The sequence below is a fragment of the Gadus macrocephalus genome, chromosome 11 (genome assembly GCF_031168955.1).
Source record: "Gadus macrocephalus chromosome 11, ASM3116895v1".
Classification (NCBI taxonomy): domain Eukaryota; kingdom Metazoa; phylum Chordata; class Actinopteri; order Gadiformes; family Gadidae; genus Gadus; species Gadus macrocephalus.
Window position 1 is genome coordinate 19,008,068 of NC_082392.1, and position 23,767 is coordinate 19,031,834.

A 23,767-nucleotide genomic window follows, 5' to 3' on the forward strand; every position below is an offset into this window, starting at 1 on the left:
AGTCATTGCGTTTTATTTAGATTTTTTGTATTCTATTATCTATTTTTCTCCATTTTATCTGGGAATATCTGATAAAGCATCTCAACCACAAGCCAATTTCCTTGCTGAAAACACGCTTGTAATTCTGTTCTTTCAGTCTCTGTGTCCGTGCCAAGACATGAAACAACAGGTAATTGCCGTTGTTTATCAGATGCCATAATGGCGCCTTTTAAACTCCTGTCCTTGCACGGCCTAAATTGCTTTGTAATTGCGCGAGCCTGACAACGCTTGGAAAAACCGCGCACAGCAATTGGCTGTCATAAACATCCCTGAGTGTCAACAGAGGGATTAAGACTCACACACAATTTAATTTAGCACAGCTCCCCTCTTGTGGGCCTATTGCATGGCTGCCAATTGACATCAATATCTCTTCACCTCAGCACTCTGCGAGTTTAATGGAAGAATATGCCAACTACCGGGCTACTAGCTAATGTCCTTGTTATTGTTCACCAAGGGAATCAAAGATTAGGTTCATGTTTAATGTAGCCCTTTTCATGCTTGTTTGTCATTTCAAATTGTCAATCTGAATATGAAGTCCCTCTAATCATTGAACATTTGTTAACTTAGCGTATTGTTTTGAACATATTGGTTCATGCATCTCAAAAGACTAGATTGATAGACGTATTCTATCTTTGCTAAAACATTAATACTTTAATTTAGATTAACTGCTGGTGTAAATGGTAAAGTAAATATTGAACTTTTGATTTCATTGTATAAGGAAATCAATATTGCAATATTGATCAGCAAAGGTATAGCCTCAACTCCACACAAACTACCTTAATAATGAATACAGTGGAAGTCTGTTTTTAACTGATCTTTAATATAGTGCACAATACAATACAGGTCTTTATGCATTACAATTACTTACACAGATATACCTTTTTTTGTTAATACCTCATAAGTCACATTACACACAGTTTGTTTTAAATGTAATAAAAAGCAGCTTTCGGAACAGTCTTAAACGTTTTTGATTATAGGTTTCTGTAAACAGTAAACACAAAGCTTTGTGCTTTTTTTGGAAAAGTCTTAAAGGTAAGCCCCAGCTACATGTATATGTAATGCATGTATGTAGCAGTAAAAAATAAGTCAATATATAATGGAACCGTCTTTTAGAGATGGACTTGTGTGAATCAGGGAGATATTTTAACAACAAATGATAATAAATCCATTAATATATGTTTTCATCTCTATATGTATATATTTGTTCCATCTTCTATCACATCTTTTCCCATACGGGGACGCAATGCTTCTGAGCCCACTTTAGTCTTTGGCAGAATGAACCAGTGATGTAGTGATGAACACACACACACACACACACACACACACACACACACACACACACACACACACACACACACACACACACACACACACACACACACACACACACACACACACACACACACACACTAAGGTATTTTAACATCAAAGTGTAATTGTGGAAAAGGGTAAGAGTTGGAGAACTCTCCCCATTATCCATCTACTCATCTCCTGGGTATGCTACCAGTCACCATATCAAACTCCACAACACATATTTCACTATGATTATGAGGATTATAATATATAAGTCTGGTTACGGGCCGATCAATAGACATAATAGCAAGAGTGAAGGTAACAGGAAACTACTTCCGGTTGAAAGGCAATCTATCATGTTTGATTGGCAATAAAGCAATACTATGTTAGAGATTTGTGTTAAAAAACATCTCAGTCAGGCCTTAGTAAACTGGATGGAGGGTCATCTTGTCAATAGTGTGTAATTCAAATTGTTTTTTTGCATCCCTAGATTTTTTACCTGTTGTTATCGTTGTTAAAACAATAAATGCAACTTATATTGATGAAATCATTCTAGAAATTGCCATGATGCCAACACCTTCTGGTGTCCAGGCAAACAAAAGTGAATAAGAAAAGTATGAAAAACATTGTCTGGGCCACAATGAAATTTTCATGTACATGGAAAACATTTCAGGTTTAAATTTTGAGCAACTACCAGATATATTGTTACGTACGACATTTTGAACTGAAGAACATTTATAACCCTTGAGATTTAGTAAATAACATCATCACATTATCTGGTAACTACATTTCCCATTAATTATATCAATTGCTTTATGATTTTAGTCGGGATGAAATACTTTTAAGTTAATTCTTCATGTAAGCAAAGTGGCAGGGCGATCACCGCATTACAGCACAATGAAGGAAACAAATTAAAGATTAATAATTGGCAGAGAAAATGTCGCATTCCATGTCCAGAACTCGATGGTTTTCTAGACATGGGATGTCAAGCTCAATACCGAATTACAATCGACTATTAGTCCCTCCCACCACATTCAACTAACTGGTGAAAGGGGTCACCGCACAGCTTCAAGTTTCCATTGATGAAAGTAAAGACTACCACAAGTTTTGAACAGCGTTTTGTCGGCAATTCCAAACCTTCCAAGGAACGGCATCAACATTCCTGATGCCGTCACTTTCCTACATTGATCCAGCCGCTCATCAACCCATGAATTTAATCTTTAATCCATCCATCTGTCTGTCTGTCCATCCACCCCTCCATCCACCTCTGCACCTGTTAATCTATTCATCCGTCCGTGCATTCATCCACCCAACCATCCATCATTCCATCCATCAGTCATCTATCCACATCTGTTTCATCAGCCCCTCTCTCTCTCGCTATCTTCCTGCGTGCGATTCAGCTCCTCAGACGGCCAACCAATGTTGCAGCTGTGGAATAATAAATAACACAACAGGAAATATCATTGCCGGTTGGCAACATATCAACTTGACTAAGCGGTAAAACTACCCAAGAGACCGATTGCCTTTAAAAATGACACGCGCGTTATGTATCATGGTAATCCAATTGCATTATTGAAGTATCATCACAGATCGTATGAATCTATGTCTAACTTGACGTTGTTTGTGTGGTACTGCGATGAACACGTACCGTGAACTGTCGCACTTCGCCGTTGTCCACCAGGTGGTGTTCTGTCTCAGGGGTGATGGCGTAAGCTATTCTCTACTCACACAAAGAAGCAAACAAAAAAGATAATGATCGATAATCCCGGAGCAATCAATAGTGATGTTAATGGAACCAAGTCAAATAGGATGCATTCATCTGTGTCTAGAATAAAGATGTTTTGCCATAAATAATACCTTTAAGCTATTTTGGGTGTATTCCGCTGTCTGCACTTTTTAGTGAAACAGTAAGTAACAATGAGTAGAATGTATTAACACCAATGGTCGACAAACTCACATCGCAGAACTTCCCAGGAAGTGAGCATAGCTTGTAGATGGCGTAGAGGGGAACCATGCTCATGGAAGAGATGGCAAGGCACCAGCCCACCATGTTAGCCCACGTGGGAAACGTGTACGAACCATAGCTTGGAGGGTTGAATGTGGCGAAGCTCACCACGACCATGAACTAAAGAGGACAGAAAAAAAGTACATAATAATTATAATAAATATATATTTTGATATAAGGTCAACATAAGGGAAGTATGTAGTTGAGGAAGCTCACCAGTAGAAAGCAGGGGCTGACAAATTTCCAGCACAGCCGCCAGTACAAGCCTGGTCTGTGGCCAATCATCTCCTCGATGTCATCACTGAAGCGGTCCACGCCTGAAACAGTTCAAACAGACAACCCATGCTCAATGTCAACACCCACCAAAACCTCAACACACGTAGAAACACCCCCCCCCCCCCCTTAACCTCATTTACTTCAACAATCAATGTACCTAATATGGCAACAAAACAACCCCTTTAACAAAATTGTGTATGCATTCTAAGTGAGAATTAAAGTGTTACTGTGATCTAAAAGGTAGAGGTTTTCATAGAGGAACCTTTATTAATGGTGTTGAAGTGACCCTCCCTGTCTCTTGCCTCCATGGGCACATCTTTCTACATTTAAACAAAGATGCGAACCGACGGCCAGATATTGAGTGGCACTTGATGGAGAGGGATTACGTGGATTGTAAAGCTGTGGTGGACTACCACACAGAACAGTGTCTTAATAAAGGCTATTTTCAGTCATCGCAGGGTCTTGGAAAAGGCCAAGGAAACCCTGTGGCTAGATCTATGTGTCTTGCTAGGATCGGGACCTACTAGCCGGATAAGGGGGCAGTGGACTGAGCCTGAATACCGAGGGGTCCGGCTTACCCCTTCATTGATCTCAGTGATACAAACTGAATAGGAAACAACAGGACCAACCTTAAAACCAAACCGTGAGATGACCTGTCAATCAATGTCATGATTCGGATTTTTCATGGTTTCCCATCTTAATGAAATAACATTTAAAATTATGTTATGTTTGTGTGTTTATTGTCGCAATCGTCAAATTAGGTGGTGTTCTGTAACAATTAGAAGCAATATTCACATCTTTAAGAACAGACTTTCAATTCTACAGGCTTCACGTTAGCATTATTTGCCAATTAAAAAACATGGCAAATTTGACCACATAAATGCACTGTGGGTGTTGTGATTCATCCAATCGTTGAACAATCTCGGACACCCCTTATCCAACATAGCTCAGACACAACCCTGAACAGGCCAAAAGCCAATATCGGAAAAATAAGAAGAAATAATAGATAAAAATAGATCTCTGTAATTGTTGGAGTGTATACTGTGTGTGTGCAGCACCGCCCTGGATCCATATCACACCACATCTCATCAGCCCCTCCTAATGGGCCATCGGCTTGGCTGGCCATGAGTCAGACACCTCCCCTAACTCCTCACCGTAGAACCATGCGATGCCAATTGCCTCAATGAGCACTCCAAACAGGATGGATGTTCCCGCCGCAAAGTGGTCCAAGAGTGTGAACACATACATGCCTCCCTGGAGACACGACCAATACAAACACAAGATCACATTTGTTAGGAACCTGAAGGCACACGGGAGGATGGCAGGTGCCATTTTGTGCATCACAGTAAGAGTGTCGCCTCAAACCGTTTGTACAGAGTTAGTGCCAAGTCGTTCCGTTTAAAGGAGCAGTAGGCAATTTTTCGGTTGAATCATTTGAAGTACTTAATTAAGTACAAATTGTTAAATTGTTCAGCAGCTATCTGTTAATCCAATGTTCTACAAAAACAAATACATCTAATCTATCTAAGTGACTTCATAGTAGGCTGCCAATATTTTTTCAACCCAGCATTTCAAAGAGTCGACCTACAGTATTTTCATCTCTCAAAGACAAATTCCTTAAGGGCCTCCTACAAAAAGCTATAATTATGTGAATTGTAAAATGTCAAATATGGTTCAACACTTGGATGTCCAACCTGCATACATATATGGTATAGTATATGCTACATATATTATCTCCACCCTTCGAGTCTCACTCTATACTCAATAACGCAACGTCATACACATTATCTCGCCATCTATCGACCTGCAACGCCGTTTCATTACTGGTGGTTTAGTTTAGTTTAGTTTAGTTTATTAGGATTCCCATTAGCCATTGCACTTGGCAACAGCTACTCTCCCTGGGGTCCACATTTAACAAGACAAACATACAATAAATCAACAATACATGAAAACAGGATAAAGAATAAAAGAGAACAGAAAAAAACATAACGAAAACAAAAGCATAGACAATTATTACATCATAGAGAGGGAAAAGAAAGACATACATAGGTAAAATTGTGAAGTAGCAAGTCTGATTTTTCATAGCACCACTCCACTAACATCACATAATCTGCACACCTAAATTGACAAGTCTAAATAAACTATTGTGAATTATTCAAATGGATTTTGAGCTGTTTTTTAAAGTGTATTCTAACCTTAATATCTATGGTTGTGTGAGGTAAAGCGTTCCATATTGACATCGGTCTGTACATAATTGTTTTTTTGATTGCATTAGATTAAGGCATGGGCACTGTAAAACGTTTGTATAATATTGGTGTATTTTACCACAGTACCACCTGCCTGGTAGAGTAGTTATGTCTATTACTGGTGTAATGAATTAATTTGTACAAACAATTAGGTTTGTTGCTAACACAAATGCTCCTAAAAAATAAAGTGAGACTAGCTAGCAGTCTTTGTTCTACCATGAGCCAAGATAGGCATTTATGCATATGTCAAATATTAGTCCTATTTCTACATTGAAGTGCCAGACGCGCCACTCTATTTTGGACATGTTGTACTTTTCTCAAGTCCTTTTTTGCTGCACTCGACCACACAGCAAGACAATAGTCACGATGGGACAGAACCAGTGCCTGGATAACCTGGACCACAGAGGTAGATGTTAATGGTAGGTGGTCATGAATAACAACAACTTAATCCGAGCAAATGCTTCTCAGGAAACAAAGAGGATAAAAAGAATGGCGAGGGGGGTTAGGATGTACAGCTGAACGGCTGCTGTCAAATTGCCATTAAACAGCGATGGATCGATCCTCTGACAGGACCGCAGGGGCGGCGATACTCACATTGGTGACGCAGAACAGGGATATGAGGAAGGTGGAGACGACGATGAAGAGCGTGAAGAGCTCCCGGTGCTTGTGGAGGCACTTAAACTCATCGATCAGCCCGGTGATCACAGACTCCATACCTCCCATCTGAGGACAGAGTGCATGAGAAGCAAGGCTGCAGCAATCTACTACAATGTACATGTCAGGATTTGGACATGAATTGGATAAGGTTGTTATGATCGCAACAAAAACATCCGAAAAGTCATGCTGCTAGGCTACATTTTACGATAGCTCTGCAACTTAAAACTATAATTTCGAGAAAATGTTAATTACATTCTGACAAAGTCAGGACTTAAGATTGTGTGGTTGTGTTGTTGTGTGTGTGGCTGCATATGTGCATGTGCGTGTTTGTGTGTACACACTTACAGCACTATCTATGCCCAAGGTCAGTAGCATGATGAAGAAGATTACCGCCCAAACGGATGACCCAGGCAACGTTGCAATGGCCTCTGGGTAAATCACAAACACCAGCCCAGCGCCTAAAATGTAGGAAAATACTTTAAAGTTTACTAAGTTTACTAAATATCTACTATTAGATATCCCCTGTCGTGACAACATGCCACACGACAACATATGTCATGCATAATAATGTCATGTTTCAGATACACCAAATATGTAAAGGTATATTTTGTAAAACATGCACCTACAGAAGATCATCCCTACCATCTCGAGCAACCTTGTCCAGAGGCACGTTGTGCTTGTGGGACATGTAGCCCAGGAAGGAGAACACCACGAAGCCGGAGAAGAAGCTGGTCAGGGAGTTGATTGAGCTGGTGATGATGGCATCTCTGGGGGATGACAATCAGGCACAATCATCAAATTCAATGAACGTATTTTCTTTTTTAAAGGCTGATTTCATTTGCAATTGCTGGAAGATTGATCATGCTGTCTGTTGGGCAGATCTAGTGCGGCATTTAGCTGCTATTTAAATGCTTTCTTGATGCCGGTGTGTTAATCAAGTGCCTCTGCATGTGCATGTAATGGTGAGAGATCAATGGATAAGCCTGCTCTCCCCCTGCTTCTCTTCTTTCACCTCTGCCTCCTCCTTCACCACCTCATCCTCCTCCTCCTCCTCCTGCTTTTCCTTCAGTTCCTCTTCCTCCTCCTCCCCCTCCTCCTTCTCCTTCACCTCCTTCTCTTCCTTTTTTCCTTCACCCTTTCCTCCTCCTTTTCCGTCACCTCCTCCTCGTCATCCCAGTCCCCGGTTCTCCTACTCCTCTCACCTGTAGCAGTTGTTGCTGAACTTGTTGTAGCTGGAGAAGGCGATAAGCACACCGAAGCCGACGCCCAGAGAGAAGCAGATCTGCGTCGCCGCCTCGATCCAGACCTGGTGTTTTGGAGATGGATGTGGTCGGCGGGGTGATGGTGGTGGGGGAGGTGAGGGCAGTGCATGTAGTGGGGGTGGTGGTTGGTTGTGGGATGGTGGTGTTGATGAGGGTGAGGATGGTGGTTGTAAGCGATGGTGGTGGTTAGTGGCGGAGGTGGTGGTGTTGGACGTGGTGGTTGGTGGTGTTGGACGTGGTGGGTGCGGCAGTTGTTGTAATGGTGGTGGGTAGTGTTGGTCAGGGGTGGAGGTGGTGGGTGGGGCAGTTGTTGTAATGGTGGTGGGTAGTGTTGGTCAGGGGTGGAGGTGGTGGGTGGGGCAGTGGTGGTGATGTTGGTTGTGGACAAGAGGGACAAGCACGGTTGTGTGAAGCGGCGGTACAAAGGGCCCGGCGAGGGGCCGTTATTAGGGATAATTGCGGGAAACTCATTCAACAGAAGTAGATGAAAGACCCGTGTGAATACGGGGGGGGTAATTTTGCAAATTGCTGCCCAATGCATGTGTCTAATCTAATTTTCAAATTGCTACCGTGTACCGCTTTCCCCTTATTCTTCTTTCGTTCACTCTCTCACTTTGTCTCTCTCTCTCTCTCTCGTTCTCTTTCGTTAATCCTGTGTGCATACTCACTAAGCTGTCGTTTAGTTCCACTCCTCTTCAGACAGTGAGTTGACACTAGTCAATCTAAACCTTGGACGACTTAATGCCCGGTGCTCTGCATCCCTGTCCACCCCATCTCCTCTCCTCTCTTTCTCTTCCTTATATATGGCTGTTTGTTAGGAAGAGGCTGCCACATATGGGATAAATGGCAAATAACATGACATGATGGTCTTTTGGATGGTCATCAACATCCAAAAGACCATCAAGTTTATCTAAAAGAAAGAAAAAGTATTGCGGTGATGTGATACTAGGTATCCTAGAGATGATTCTCCGAACTCCCACACAAACATGACCCCCCCACCCCCACACCCATCCCAACCGCCATGCCCTCCCCCACGAGGCTTGCCTGGGCATCGCAGAGTCGCAGGAAGTCCACGGAGAGGTAGGCCCTAATGCCGTCCATGGCTCCGGGCAGCGTGACCCCACGAATCAGCAGGACGGTGAGCACCACGTAGGGCATGGTGGCCGTGATCCACACCACCTGCACACACACACACACACACACACACACACACACACACACACACACACACACACACACACACACACACACACACACACACACACACACACACACAAACACTCACACACACAGACAGAGGCACACACACACACACACACACACACACAAACACAGACAGTGGCACGCACATGCACACAGACACACACGCACGTGCATACGCAAACACACACACAGGCACGTGCACACAAATAGAGGTACTCACATACCACACACACAAACATACATACAAACACACACACACACACACACACACATACAAACACACACACACACACACACACACACACACACACACACAAACACACACACACACACACGCACACACACAAATAGATACACTCACACACACATACAAGCACACTCACACACACACACATACAAGCACAAACACACATACACACACACACAAACACACACTCATGCAGATACACACACGCACGCACACACATACACACACACAGATAGATACACTCACACACCACACGCACAAACAAACACACCATGATTAAAGACCCTGCATATTCAAAGGCTCTCAGGTTCGATCAGCCATTCTAAGAGCCCGACGTCTGTACCTTGCCAGAGGTCTTGACCCCCTTCCAGAGGCTGAAGTAGAGCAGCACGATCACCACCGCCAGGCAGGAGGTCAGCTGCCAGCGAGGCTTTCCCAGGTCGTCGATTCCTCCGCTGTCCTGGATGTGGAGAACTCCACGTCTGAGAAATTCAAAGAAAAACACACCGACAAAGTTATAGGGGCTCAGGTGACTTGAATTCAACCAGAAACCCCTTGGACAAATATGTCAAACTGCGCTCGATCGCTGATCTCTATCGACCATGACGAAAGTTGGTGACATGCATATCCAGGTGGGTGCTTTGGTGGGGCCCCTGGAAAGAATACACCAAACATGCAGAAAACGATCCCTCAATGATTGTATAATGATAGTAGTAGTATTATTGTGACACGCAGAAAAAGGTGTGTTGCAAGAAAATGTGAGAAGAGTATGGGATGTATGTATGGCAGTAAAATTAGTAAGAACTAGTCTACTTCTATCACAAGAATAGTTATCGAATAAACAAGGAGGAGAGCAGCAACACATAGGCCAACATACTGATTGTTTCATAAAAGTTTATACTTCTGCAAAATCATGTTTCTTTCACTTTCGTATCTATTTTCAGTTTCAAAAGGAAAGCAATGATAGAGCGGCAGAAGAACTCTCGGGCCCGCCCCGCTCAGCTGCTCAAATTGCCCCCAGGTGGATGTGTGGAAATAGAGCCCTGCTGATTTGCATGGCAGGACAGAATGGCTTGGATGTCACAACAGAACCACCCCTCGCGTCTCCAGTGAAAGGAGGACACCTGGTCGGACCCACCGGGGGGGGGGGCGGCCGCGGACGCAGCGGGGGGCGGGACTTTAGAATAGCACCGAAAAAAGAAAAAAGTCTGCTGGAATTGCGTTTCATGAGGCCACTTGAAAGCAATGTGATGTGCAACGTGCTTAGGTCTGTTTGACAATAAATATGTTGCGCAATACCTTCAGACTGTACTTTGTTTTGTTTCAAGGGTATTTCAAGAATTGTTTTGTTTATTATTAAACCGACTATGACCAGCACAATCTTTGTCATGCGACCATATGACACCGTATTGTATACAATTCGTGTAGTACCCTCGCAAACATAATAGCGCCTTTTTTGACTTTCCGACCAATTTAAAACCATCACAATTGCTCCTGACTTTAAAGGTCCCATAACATGCCACCAGGTGTGAGTGTTATTAGCCCTACAAGCTATTTTAAAAATCTGCCCCTTATGACATCAAAAGTGGGCGTGTCATGGGACATACCTGGTGGCATGTCATCGGACCTTTAAAGCTCTACGAAATTAGATGGCAGACCGGGCACATGAAGCCTTGTGTGACAGCGGACTCACTCAAAGTACTCCTGCGCGGGTGTGGCCTTGTGCGAGTCGTTGATGGAGCTGTTGTGCGCCCAGTCGGAGCAGTTGGGGCTGTTCCAGGTGTTGTTGCAGTGGACCCAGGGCAGCTCGCTGGTGAAGGACGAGAAGAGGTAGAACAGGGCCCAGGAGATGATCACGTTGTAGTAGAAGCCCACGTACAGCGAGATCAGGATCACCGTGTAGCCCACGCCTGCAGAGAGCCACAAAGAACATGTTGGTTTGTTGAAGGTCCTAGCCATTGGTTATACTTCATGCTTTGTTTGCTCAAATCCTTTTCAGGGCAACTTCTTAAGCATTGGTGCACAATATAAAGTCCATAAAATGATTAAGACGATTTCATTTTCTTTCATGGAAAAATGTGAGGGAGTCAAAATGATACGTTGGGTGGGAGTGCCGATTTGGCAGTGTAGCTGAAAAGAAATCAAGCCAGGTTTGTTAGATATTATAAACATAATTTCGCAACGTTTGTGTCGTGTTCGTTGCTCTCCCCTTACTTTGGTGCTCCCGGTAAAATTTGACCGGCCTGTTTTAACTGCCCTTACACACAATGATCATTACCAAATTTTATTGAACTCCCTTTTAACCTGTAAACAATGTCTCAGACTACTGGTTTACATGAATAACTGCAGTGAATAGACACAGAAATTGAAAGTTGTATTCCAAAATTAACATTTATTGTAAAGAAAAAGACAAAAAAGAGACCAAATTGTGTGTGTGTGTGTGTGTGTGTGTGTGTGTGTGTGTGTGTGTGTGTGTGTGTGTGTGTGTGTGTGTGTGTGTGTGTGTGTGTTAGTGTGTGTGTGTGTGTGTGTGTGTGTGTGTGTGTGTGTGTGTGTGTGTGTGTGTGTGTGTGTGTGTGTGTGTGTGTGTGTGTGTTCAAACACAGGAGTGGCATTTTGCAATCAGGTCGCAGTGTGCCTTGCAAACGTATGCATCACATTTGAAACATGTAAGACTTGTCTCATTGTCTCTAGGGGCACAGAGCTTGCATCTCTTCAGTTTCTGCCCCTGTTTTGGGGGGAGAGCGGCCAGGGCAGTGGCTGGGGCTTGCAGACTCCTCACCAGACTGCCATAGGCTGGTGTGCGGGGAAGGTGCTGGCGCCGTTGAATTAGAGGAGTCACTAAAGCTTTCCCAAGCTCTGCCAGGAAGAGTCTCCTCTTGAAACATTTCCCCTGATTCCAGGCTGGGTCAATCGCTGTCCACACCACATATGCATTACATGCAGACACATCAAGGATGTTGTGGAACACTGCCACAGGCCAACGAGCTGTCATTCACTTGCAGGTGTATGTACCAGTAAGCTGCAATGAAAGAAACAAGTTAACAAGCTAACCCTAACCCAATGACTAGATTTGAAACAATATTGAATCTGTCTTACACAAAGTAAGTAATTCAAATGCATGACAGATGAAAATAGCCTCTCCTGGAACCGTCACCTTATCGTGGTGGAGAGGTTTGCGTGTCCCTGTGAACCTGAGGGCTGTGTTGTCTGGAGCCTTGTGCTCCTGGTAGGGTCTCTCATGGCAGAGTGGTCTCAGGTGAGGGGCCAGACTAAGAATGGTTCAAAAATCCTCAATGAATAAAGGAAGAAGAGGAGATGTGACCCGGCCCAGAGGAAGCCCGGGGCCCCCGTCTGGAGCCAGGCCCAGACGGAGGGCTCGATGGGGAGCGCCTGGTGGCAGGGTTTGCCACGGAGCCCGGTCGGGCACAGCCCGAACAAACTACGTGGCTCCCCCCCTGTCTTCATCCCATGGGCCCACCACCTGTGGGAAGACCCGTTGGGGTTAGTCATGGATTATCCATAACAAACACCATGTTCGAACATAAGGGTGCTCATAAGTGTACCTTGTACCAGAGTACCCTAGGCCGAAGATCAATGATCGATTTTGTGATCGTGTCATCTGATCTGAGGCCGCATGTTTTGGACACTCGGGTAAAGAGAGGGGCGGAACTGTCAACCGACCACCATCTGGTTGTGATTTTGGATCAGGGAATGGGGGAAATTTCCGGATAGACCTGGTAAGCCCAAACGAGTAGTGCGGGTGAACTGGGAACGTCTGGAGGAGGCCCCCGTCCTAGGTATCTTCAACTCACACCTCCGGCTGAGTTTTTCTGGCATTCCTGTGGAGGTTGGGGGCATTGAGCCGGAGTGGGCGGTGTTCAAAGCCTCCATTGCTGAAGCTGCAGTGGCTAGCTGTGGCCTCAGGGTCTTAGGCTCCTCAAGGGGCGGTAACCCTCGGACACCGTGGTGGACACCGGTGGTCAAGGAAGCCGTCCGATTGAAGAAGGAGGCCTTCCGGGATATGATATTCTGGAGGACTCCTGACTCGGTTGCAGGGTACCGACAGGCCCGAAGGGCTGCAGCTGCTGCCGTGTTGGAGGCTAAGCAGCGGGTGTGGGAGAAGTTCGGAGAGGCCATGGAGAAGACTTTCGGCCATGGAGACTTTCGGTCGGCACCAAAGTGTTTCTGGAAGACTATCCGGCACCTCAGGAGGGGGAAACGGGGAACCATCCAAGCTGTGTTTAGTAAGGATGGGACTCTGTTGACCTCAACTGAGGAGGTCGTCGGACGTTGGAAGGAACACTTTGAGGAACTCCTGAATCCGAATAACACGCCCTCTATGTTGGAGGCAGAGCTCGAGGTTGATGGTGTTTCGTCGTCAATTTCCCTGGTGGAGGTCACTGAGGTAGTCAAACATCTCCGCAGTGGCAAAGCCCCAGGGATTGATGAGATCCAGCCAGAAATGCTAAAGGCTCTGGGTGTTGAGGGGCTGTCATGGTTGACACGCCTATTCAACATCGCGTGGGAGTCGGGTACAGTGCCAAAGGAGTGGCAAACCGGGGTGGTGGTTCCCCTGTTCAAAAAGGGGGACCAGAGAGTGTGTGCCAATTACCGGGGTATAACACTTCTCAGCCTCCCTGGTAAAGTCTACTGCAAGGTGCTGGAAAGGAGGGTTCGGCCGATCGTCGAACCTCAGATTGAAGAGGAACAATACGGTTTTCGCCCCGGACGTGGAACTACGGACCAGCTCTTCACTCTCGCAAGGATCATCAGGCCTGTGACCTTCAGCACTCACTGGATCGGCTGGCGGCCGAGTGTGAAGCGGCTGGGATGAGGATCAGCACCGCTAAATCTGAGGCCATGACTCTTAGCAGGAAACCGATGGATTGCTTACTCCAGGTAGGAAATGAGTCCTTAGCCCAAGTGAAGGAGTTCAAGTACCTCGGGGTCTTGTTCGCGAGTGAGGGTACTATAGAGCGTGAGATTGGCCGGAGAATTGGAGCAGCGGGGGTGGTATTGCGTTCGCTTTACCGCACCGTTGTAAAGAGAGCTGAGCCGCAAGGCAAAGCTCTCGATCTACCGGTCGATCTTCGTTCCTATCCTCACCTATGGTCATGAGGGCTGGGTGATGACCGAAAGGACGAGATCGCGGGTACAAGCGGCCGAGATGAGTTTTCTCAAAGGGTGGCTGGCGTCTCCCTTAGGGATAGGGGGAGAAGCTCAGCCATCCGTGAGGAACTCGGATTAGAGCCGCTGCTCCTTTACTTAGAAAGGAGTCAGCTGAGGTGGTTCGGGCATCTGGTAAGGATGCCCACTGGGCGCCTTCCTTGGGAGGTGTTTCAGGCACGTCCAGTGGGGAGGAGACCTCGGGGAAGACCGAGGACTATGTGGAGAGATTATATCTCAACACTGGCCTGGGAACGCCTCGGGATCCCCCCGTCAGAGCTGGTCAATGTGGCCCGGGAAAGGGAAGTCTGGGGCCCCCTGCTTGAGCTGCTCCCCCCGCGACCCGACCCCGGATATGCGGACGAAAATGAGATGAGATGAGACAGATGAAAATATACATTACCTTATCAAGGCAGTCAACGCCTCCTTTGTTTCTGTTGTAGTCTAGTATGTTCTGGGGTTTCCTGTGCTCTGCTTTGCTGACAGTGGCGTATTTGTGTCGAGTGCTCATCAGGATGCCATTCTTATTTTTCTTGGGCAAATATGACCCAAGACTGTGTGTAAGTGAAAGCAAATTTGGATGAGAGTGCATTTCTCCCTCTGGTCGAAACCAGGGCAGGGGGAAGTTGAGGCTTGTTCTTCCTCACTGTCCCCACCATGAGGAGCTTTCTTTTCAGCAGCTCCTGACCAAGCCCATGTGATGTGAAAAAGTTATAACATGTGATGTTATGCCCCTCGAGACCGGCTGTCATGTCCAACACAACACGCATGACTTGTTTTTTTTCTGGCCTTCCAGTAACAGGTTTCCCTGTGTAAACCTGCATATTCCAGGCGTAGCTGCTCCTGGCATCACATGCTGCCCAGATCTTGATCCCATATTTGCCTGGTTTGCTTGGGATGTACTGTTTGAATGGACAGCGACCTCTGAAAGGGACCAGGCGCTCATTCACTGTCACCTCAGGGCCTGGATTGTACATTAGTGGTAGGCGCTCCAACCACCTGTCCCAAACGTTTCTGATGTCAGCCAGTTTGTGGTCTCGCCAGCGGAAAGGTCGTGTAGCTCTGTCATCAAATCTGATAACTCTTGAGAGGATATGAAACTGCTGCATAGTTGACCGGAATATAGGCCTCCCTGACTCTGCATCCCACAGACTTTTTGTAGCCTCATTGTTGGACCGATGTACTCCTGCTAGAATCAACAGACCCATGTAGGCTTGGGGGTCTCCCTGGTCCAATGTCTTCCATGTGTCCGCAAACACACGCCCCCCTTCCAGGTTTGTCATCGCCAGTATAATTTCCACAATGGACTCTGGTAAAGAGTTGGAAGCTGGACTTGATGTCACCGAGATGTTGCATACCGTGTTGGCCCTGGCGTCATCCTAATGATACTTTCCCCTTTTGCTCTGCCTCCTCTGTCCTGGGGGGATGAATACCAGAGCAAGTTGCCATCCTTGGACTTGAATTCCACCTCAGGTGTGTCTTCCCCAGGGGCCTCTTCGCCAGGTGCCCCCTCCCCAGGTGCCTCTTCTCAAGGGGGCCTCTTCCTCAGGGGCCTCTTCCTCGCCATCTGTTGACTGTTCGGTCTCATGATGGTCTGGATCAAAATCAGGATCGTTGTCTTATATTTCTGAGACTTCCTCCTCTATTTCTGGTTCAACTTCAATCTCCTCTTCATCAGTTTGAAAAAAAAGGTCAAGAGCCTCTCTGACAGAAAATCATCTGATCGGGCGCTGACTCATTGTCTTCATGGTCAAATAAGAGCGATGCACAAGCAAGCTATATATAGGGGATCTGTGAGAAGATATCATACATTTTGTATTGAAAGTGTGGTGGGGATAGGTGCATAAGCACGGGAAAGAGAGGACACCTAATTGTTCAGTCTGAAAGGGGTTCATGTGGGGTGGAGTGTGTGTGTGTGTGTGCGTGCGTGCCTGAACGTGTACGTGTGTGCGTGTGCATGTAGGTGTGTGTGTGTGTGTGTGTGTGTGTGTGTGTGTGTGTGTGTGTGTGTGTGTGTGTGTGTGTGTGTGTGTGAAAGTGTGTGTGTGTGTGTGTGTGTGTGTGTGTGTGTGTGTGTGTGTGTGTGTGTGTGTTGTGGGATCCCGTTTCTCCGTGGGTCAGATTCCCGGAATAAATGACTTAGTCTCGGACTGATGAAGCCGCACTCTGCATTTAATGTTTCACAAAGCAGAATAACTCATGCACACGACTATAGGGTCTCCGTGAGCCTCTAAATGGCGCGCTGGTTCGGCCGTCCTCTCCAGGTCGCTGTCGCTCGTCTTCTCCTCCTGTTTGCAGCATGCCGGCTCCTTATGCCGTGGCTTCCGGGTCTCGTCCTCCCCCCGGCCAGCTGTTCGCACTCTCGTCCATTAGTGAGCCCTAAGGGAGGCTCTTTGTCGCCGGTTAGTGGATGGCGGTGGTATATGCCATCCAACACAAACCCTCGGGCCCGTCCGGGCCGAGGTTTAAGGGGCGGGATGCCACACTCCCCCACCGTTTGCTCAGGCCTCCGGTAGCCGGGGAATCCACCCAGGCAAGCGTCCCGTCGTGACAGGGCGTCGGCGTTGGCGTGCTCTCGGCCCGGTCGGTGGTCCACCTTGAATCTAAAGTCCTGTAGGGCCAGGAACCATCGTGTCACTCGGGCGTTCGTGTTTTTGGCGCCTGCCATCCACTTCAGTGGCGCGTGGTCGGTGACCAGAGTGAACTCCCGCCCTAGGAGGTAGTACCTCAGCTTGTCGAGGCTCCACTGAATGGCCAGGGCCTCTTTTTCTACCGTCGAGTAGTTTCGCTCGTTCGGCAGTAGTTTCCGGCTGATGTACATGATGGGGTGCTCCTCTCCCGCCCGGACCCGGGACAGGACTCCCCCCAACCCGACCTCAGAGGCGTCCGTGTGCACTAACAGAGGGGAAGCAAAGTCAGGGGTTATGAGTAACGGCTCCGCGCATAAGGCTTTGCGGAGCGTCCCAGAGGCCTGGCCAGCAGCCTCGGACCAGGTGATCCGATCCGGCAGGGCCTTCCGGGTCAGGTCGTTCAGGGGGCTGGCCAGGGTGGCGAACCCGGGTATAAATCGCTGGTAGTATCCAACCAGCCCTAGAATCGACTTCACCTGTTTCTTGGTGCGGGGTTCGGGCCAGTCCCTGATGGCGGCCACCTTGCTCTCTTGGGGTCGGATGATCCCCCGCCCCACCTGGTACCCCAGGTACGCCGTCTCCTCCTGTCCGAGCCTGCACTTGGCCGGGTTGGCCGTGAGGCCCGCCTTCCGCAGCTCCCCTAGCACCGCCCTCAGCTGGCGGAGGTGGACATCCCAGCTGTGGCTATACATGATGATGTCATCTATGTAGGCCGCCGCGTAGTCCTGGTGGGGCCTCAGGATCTGGTCCATCATGCGTTGGAAGGTGGCCGGCGCTCCATGTACTCCAAAGGGGAGGACGGTGTACTGGTAGAGCCCCCCTGGAGTTGAGAACGCCGTTTTCTCCCGGGCCGCCCGGGTCAACGGTATCTGCCAATATCCCTTGGTTAGGTCCAAGGTCGAAAGATACCGGGCTGGACCCAGGCGTTCGATCAACTCGTCCACCCGGGGCATGGGGTAGGCGTCGAACTCGGACGCCTCATTCAGCCTCCGGAAGTCGTTGCAGAACCGGTAAGATCCATCTGGCTTTGGTACGAGGACCACCGGGCTGGACCAGGCACTGCGCGACTCTTGGCCTGGAGCTGTAGCATCCGGCGGACTTCGGCCTGGATGGCCTCTCTCCGGGCCTCCGGGATCCTGTAGGGTGGAACTCTCACCTTCACTCCCGGCGCCGTCCGGATGTCATGATGGGCGACCGTGGTCCTCCCCGGAAGTTCGGAAAACACATCCCGGTGCTGCATGACAAGGTCGTCCAAGTCTCGCTTTTGGGCTGGGCTGAGGTCCTCCGGGATCTCTTGTCGGGCCGCCAGCGCCAGGGGGGCAGGGTCAGGGGGTTCCCTTCCCCCTCGCCACTGTTTCAAGATGTTAATGTGATAGACCTGGGTGGGCTTCCGCCTCCCCGGTTGTCTAACCCGGTAGTTTACTTCTCCCACCCGTTCAACCAGCTCATAAGGTCCCTGCCACTTGGCCAGGAATTTGCACTCTGCCGTGGGGACCAGGACCAGGACCAGCTCCCCAGGATGGAGGGTTCGCAGCTGGGCTCCCCGGTTGTAGACCCTCGCTTTGACCTGCTGGACCTGCTGGGCCATGCGGTCCCTCACCTGCTCTACGTGGTCCAGGGTGGTGCGGTGGGGTGACGGCTGGCTCTCCCATGCTTCCTTGGTGATGTCCAAGATGCCGCGGGGCCTCCGTCCGTACAGCAGCTCGAACGGTGAGAATCCGGTGGATGCCTGGGGCACCTCCCGGACTGCGAAAAGCACATGGGGTAATAGCTGGTCCCAGTTCTTACCATCTTTAGCCATGGCGTTCTTCAGCATCTGTTTTAATGTCTGGTTAAAACGTTCCACCAGGCCATCGGTCTGGGGGTGGTAGACGGAGGTCCGGAGCTGCTTCACCTGCAGGAAGCTGAGTAGTTCCTTCATTACCCGGGACATGAAGCATGAGCCTTGATCGGTTAACACCTCCTTGGCTATCCACACCCGGCTAAACAGGAGCATCAGCTCCCGGGCGACCGCCTTCGTGGTGGCTGCGCGCAGGGGTAGGGCCTCGGGGTACCGGGTGGCGTAGTCCACCAGGACCAGGATATATCGATGACCCCGGCTGGTCTTGGGGAGGGGCCCCACAATGTCCATAGCTATCCGCTCGAAAGGAGTCTCTATTATTGGCATGGGAATAAGGGGGCTTCTGACTGTGGCCCTAGGCGCTACCCTCTGGCACTCGGGGCACCCCTGACAATGGCGCTCCACGTCCCTTTTTACCCCCGGCCAATAAAACCGCGCGAGGACCCGCTCTCGGGTCTTGTCCATGCCCAAATGGGCTCCGAGGAGGTGGGTGTGGGCCATAAACAGCACCTTGCTTACGTACGCCCGGGGAACTACCAATTGTTCCCTTACTCCCTCCTCTCCTTCCACTACTCTATATCACAGCCCCCTCCTCGTGCTAAAGTGTGGGTGCAACATGTGACTCACTGAGTCCCGGGCCTGACCGTCGTGGGCCACCACATGGCTCCAAGCGTGTTTCAGGGCCTCGTCTTGGAGCTGGGCGCTGGCGAACTGTCCTGGTCGGGCCGAGCCTACCTCCTTCTCCGGAAGGAAATCTGAAAACTCGGTGAGGGGGGAGCTCTCCGGGTCTTCCGGGGGGTCGGGTTGCTCGGACGCTGTGAGGGTGTCCGGGGTGTCGGGATGGGGTCCCGGCGATCCGGGTTGGGAGGGTCCGTCCCCCTCGGACTCCTGGTCCTCTGCCGTCGATTCCCTGAGGGACGACGGGCGCCGTGTGACCCCGTACGCCTGCCGAGCTCTCCTCGCCCCCCCGGCGGGGATGTTCTCTCCTGTTCCGGAGTTCTCGCGTTGGGTCCCACAACCGGTTAAATATCGGGCAGTCCCTCCGAATTAAGAGCGGAACCGGGAGGTGGGGTACAATCCCCGCCCGTGCTGTAAACACTCCATGTGGTGTCCGTACGACCACATGGCATGTTTTATAGGTCCGTATATCCCCGTGCACGCAGGCCACGTCCATGGGTTCCCCCTCCCTCCCTCCCGCCAAGTCGGGGCGGAGGAGGGTGACCACACTGCCGGTGTCCAATATGGCCTGCTGTCCTGGTTCATCACCCTTGCCGGTATTGTCGGGCTCTGGGGCATCGTCTGTGTCCAGCAGGTGGCCAGCATGCAGGGCCGGTCCGCCCCCCAGTCCGCGTAGGCCGACGGCATTGACACGTCCTGCTTTCCAGGGCAGTAGCGCGCTATATGGCCGGGCTGATCACACTCGTAACACCGTCTCCTTTCGCGACTCTCCAGGGTTACGAGCGGTGGGACTGGTGCGGCTGCGGGAGCCCCGGTCGTGGGTCCCCGTCGGTCTCGGCGGGTCTCGGCGGGTCGTGGGGTGGTCCAGGTCCGGTTGCTCAGCCGCTGGGCCACCTGCCAATTCTCCAGCTGCCTGACCAGGTCATCTATGGTGACGGGGTGGTGGTGGGCCAGTACCCTGCAGGCATCCAGCGGTAGCTGACGTATGGAATGGTCTATAATTACCCTATCTATAGGGCTGGGTCCTTCTCCGGAGGTTAGCCACCTCTTCACCAACCGACCGAGTTGTGCAATCTGCGTCCGCACCGCGCCCCGTGCGTCGAATCGCCAGTCGTGGAGACGTTGCGCGCGGGCCGCAAGGTTATGCCCGTAGTACGCCAGGATTGCCTGCTTGAGGGCGGGGTACTGCCTGGCGGTCTCCACTGGCAGATCTTGGCTCGCCTGCTGGGCAGGACCGGTGAGAAACGGGGCCACGATGTGGGCCCACTGCTCCACTGGCCAGTTCTCCCTCTGGGCGGTCCGCTCAAAGGTCTCGAGGTACGCCTCCACGTCATCGTCGGGCCCGAGCTTGGTGAGTCGGCTGGTCGGGGCGGCGGTCGGGGCGTCCCGGACTGCGTGTTGCGTGAGCCGTAACACAGCTTCGCGGAGCAGGGCGAAGTTCTCCGCCGTCTCCCGCTGCGTGGCCGCAGCAGCCGCCGCGGCCCCATCCGGGTTCTGCATGCCGGTTGGGTAGTTCGTCTTACCGGGGGTTCGTAGTGGGTTCTTCCTAAGCTTGTATTCTCCACCATATGTGGGATCCCGTTTCTCAGTGGGTCAGATTCCCGGAATAAATCACTTAGTCTCGGACTGATGAAGCCGCACTCTGCATTTAATGTTTCACAAAGCAGAATAACTCATGCACACGACTATAGGGTCTCCGTGAGCCTCTAAATGGCGCGCTGGTTCGGCTGTCCTCTCCAGGTCGCTGTCGCTCGTCTTCTCCTCCTGTTTGCCGCATGCCGGCTCCTTATGCCGTGGCTTCCGGGTCTCGTCCTCCCCCCGGCCAGCTGTTCGCACTCTCGTCCATTAGCGAGCCCTAAGGGAGGCTCTTTGTCGCCGGTTAGTGGATGGCAGTGGTATATGCCATCCAACACAAACCCTCGGGCCCGTCCCGGGCCGAGGTTTAAGGGGCGGGATGCCACAGTGTGCGTGCGTGTAGGTGTGTGTCTGTGTGTGTGCGTTTGGTGGTGGTGGTGGATTTGTGTACTATCTGATGGATGAACACAATCTAGGATCATTTTTGACCGGGAACACCACAGGTGTTACAAAGTTGACTGAACAACTTAAAATTAAATGAAAGTAGTGATCAGCAATTGTAAATGTTCAAATGCCTAGTGTGGAGGATATCATAAGCCCTCGAGACAAATAAATGTCAAACACAATATTTATGATTGATTGAAATGGAAATTGGTCAGATTTGACCCGAGCACGACAGGAAGGTAAAGTATGCTAATTTAAATGATTAAGATAGTACTTTTTAATTTAAGATTGCTATCCCCAATGCCAACGTTAACCATGATACGCATGCTAATCTCGCATTTATCTAGCATTAACATCACTAATTGGGATCATAAAAACCTGTATTTTGCTTTCACTGCCAAATTGTGACTGGATTGCTTAGTTTGATTACTTCATAGTCATCAGTGTCGGCCACTGAGAAACAGAAGAAGAAGAAGAAGAAGAAGAAGAAGAGGAAGATGGACTAGCATATCGACATAGACATAGACGGTAGACATCTATGGTCCAAAAAGCAAGCCTTGTGTTTTAGGGCTTGGTTTTTGGACACATATTCGCATCGGGGTAGACGGCTGTGTACACAATTGTGTGGGTGTGTGTTGTGAAACGCGCTGGACAGAGTAATGCATACAGGGCACATCAAGACAGTCTTCACCGTGAAAAACCACGAAATGTCATCACATGTCCCAGCACTGTCCCTGTTTCTCTCCGAGGACATGATACATCACTCTGCGGCTATCAGTTAGATCAAACAGAGGTTGTTAACAACGGGAGAGAACTCACACACGTTATCTCTACAACCCTTATATTATCTCCCTGTAACCTATAAAAAACAGCTTTCACTACTACAAAATACCTCTATCTCCTTTTATAGTCCTTGAAGGGCCTTGAAAGTGAGGATCGGTCCACTCTGTGACTTATCTATATCAAACACAATAGCTGATTGCGCTAATCGAGTGGAAAAGCCGGGGTGCTCCCGGCGTTCCACCCACTAATCGCTGAGCTCCTCCGACAACATATTGTCAAAGGCTTTCAACAACGGCAGCCGGTCCAAACGGCGACAAGAGTGCGGAAGCCGTTTTTCCCGTTCTTTTTAAAGGTTGTCTCTCTCTAATTTTTCTAGCGTTCAGATAAATCTGCCCTTTTCGTTTCACTGCAAAGGTCAAATTCCTAGTGAAGCCCTGATGGGTAAGCCTTTTGGCTGGAGAGCTTGACCAGAAGGGCAGGTGTGTATAGTATGTGAATGTGTGTGTTATATAAATGTGTGTGTTGAGGATGGGGGGGGGGGGGCATCCTTCTCCCCACTGTCCTATGCGGTCAGACACCACACGTGTCCTTCATCATCGCCATCGATCCTGAGGGGAAATGGCATTGTTGATCAGCATAATTACTGTTGATACTGGTGCACACGTGTGTGTGTATGTGTGTGTGTGTTTGTTAGTATGTGCATTTGTGTGCGTGCGTGTCTGTGTGTGTGTTTGTGCTCGTGCACGGGAGTAATTACTGTTATCCCCCTGCAGAGCGGCAAAGCGACAGAAGGAAGTGTGTGATTAGAATGTCAACGTACTCAGTGGGTTTCTGACAGACAACACATGTTCACATGCACGCACACACACTCCTGGACACACAAAACACATCCATCTATACACGTTTCCCCCTTGAAAGACAGGAAACCAACTCATTCGAACAGAAGAGAAAGGCACGGAGACAAGGACATTCCCAGGTACCACTACCTGGAGAAGAACACGCACAATTTAAGAAGACAGACAGCGGCTAGCGTCCACCAGGACATGGTGAAGACAGACAGGTGCTAGTGTCCAACAGGACAGACAGGTGCTAGCGTCCAACAGAACAGACAGGTGCTAGTGTCCACCACGACATGGCTGATAACGCAGACAGATTCTGACGATGAAAGATTCTGGGCAATGGATGAAATGCATTTGTTGTCCCTATGGTATTTTGTTATGGTACAGCTTTTTACTCCATATGCAATCTGTATGCATTCATTTTGACTTTGCGTGTGTAGAAAGAAAATAAACTGAATTTAAAATCATGTTTAAAATTTCTGGTGACAAGAGTGAAAACAACAAACTAAAGCCGCTACATGCATTCACTCAAACCAGCAGTTTGCCGAACGTTGGGGGGTCTGTGTGTCTCTGTGTCCAAA

General features: G+C 49.1%; 1 protein-coding gene and 2 long non-coding RNA genes across 4 annotated transcripts in view; 1 reads left to right on the plus strand and 2 right to left on the minus strand.

Moving 5' to 3' along the window:
* Positions 1-838: 838 nt before the first annotated feature.
* The window catches only part of slc6a3 (solute carrier family 6 member 3), a 27,701-nt gene continuing 4,772 nt past the window's right edge, over positions 839-23,767 (minus strand). For both annotated transcript variants that reach the window (XM_060065401.1, XM_060065400.1), the window contains exons 5-16: positions 10,922-11,138; positions 9,572-9,710; positions 8,823-8,957; positions 7,719-7,822; positions 7,159-7,283; positions 6,862-6,974; positions 6,454-6,582; positions 4,768-4,867; positions 3,554-3,654; positions 3,290-3,457; positions 2,981-3,052; positions 839-2,760 (exon numbers count right to left, since the gene is read on the minus strand). In XM_060065401.1, coding sequence (XP_059921384.1) covers positions 2,737-2,760; positions 2,981-3,052; positions 3,290-3,457; positions 3,554-3,654; positions 4,768-4,867; positions 6,454-6,582; positions 6,862-6,974; positions 7,159-7,283; positions 7,719-7,822; positions 8,823-8,957; positions 9,572-9,710; positions 10,922-11,138 — 1,427 coding nt within the window. In that variant the 3' untranslated portion in view covers positions 839-2,736. The remainder of the gene's footprint in view (positions 2,761-2,980; positions 3,053-3,289; positions 3,458-3,553; positions 3,655-4,767; positions 4,868-6,453; positions 6,583-6,861; positions 6,975-7,158; positions 7,284-7,718; positions 7,823-8,822; positions 8,958-9,571; positions 9,711-10,921; positions 11,139-23,767) is intronic.
* Positions 11,655-15,330, minus strand: LOC132467836 (uncharacterized). The gene is made up of 2 exons (XR_009528098.1): positions 14,801-15,330; positions 11,655-12,250 (listed from the first exon to the last, which is right to left on the minus strand). It is a non-coding gene; the product is annotated as an uncharacterized LOC132467836 (long non-coding RNA).
* Positions 15,704-16,482, plus strand: LOC132467837 (uncharacterized). Its single transcript, XR_009528099.1, has 2 exons — positions 15,704-15,915; positions 15,947-16,482. It is a non-coding gene; the product is annotated as an uncharacterized LOC132467837 (long non-coding RNA).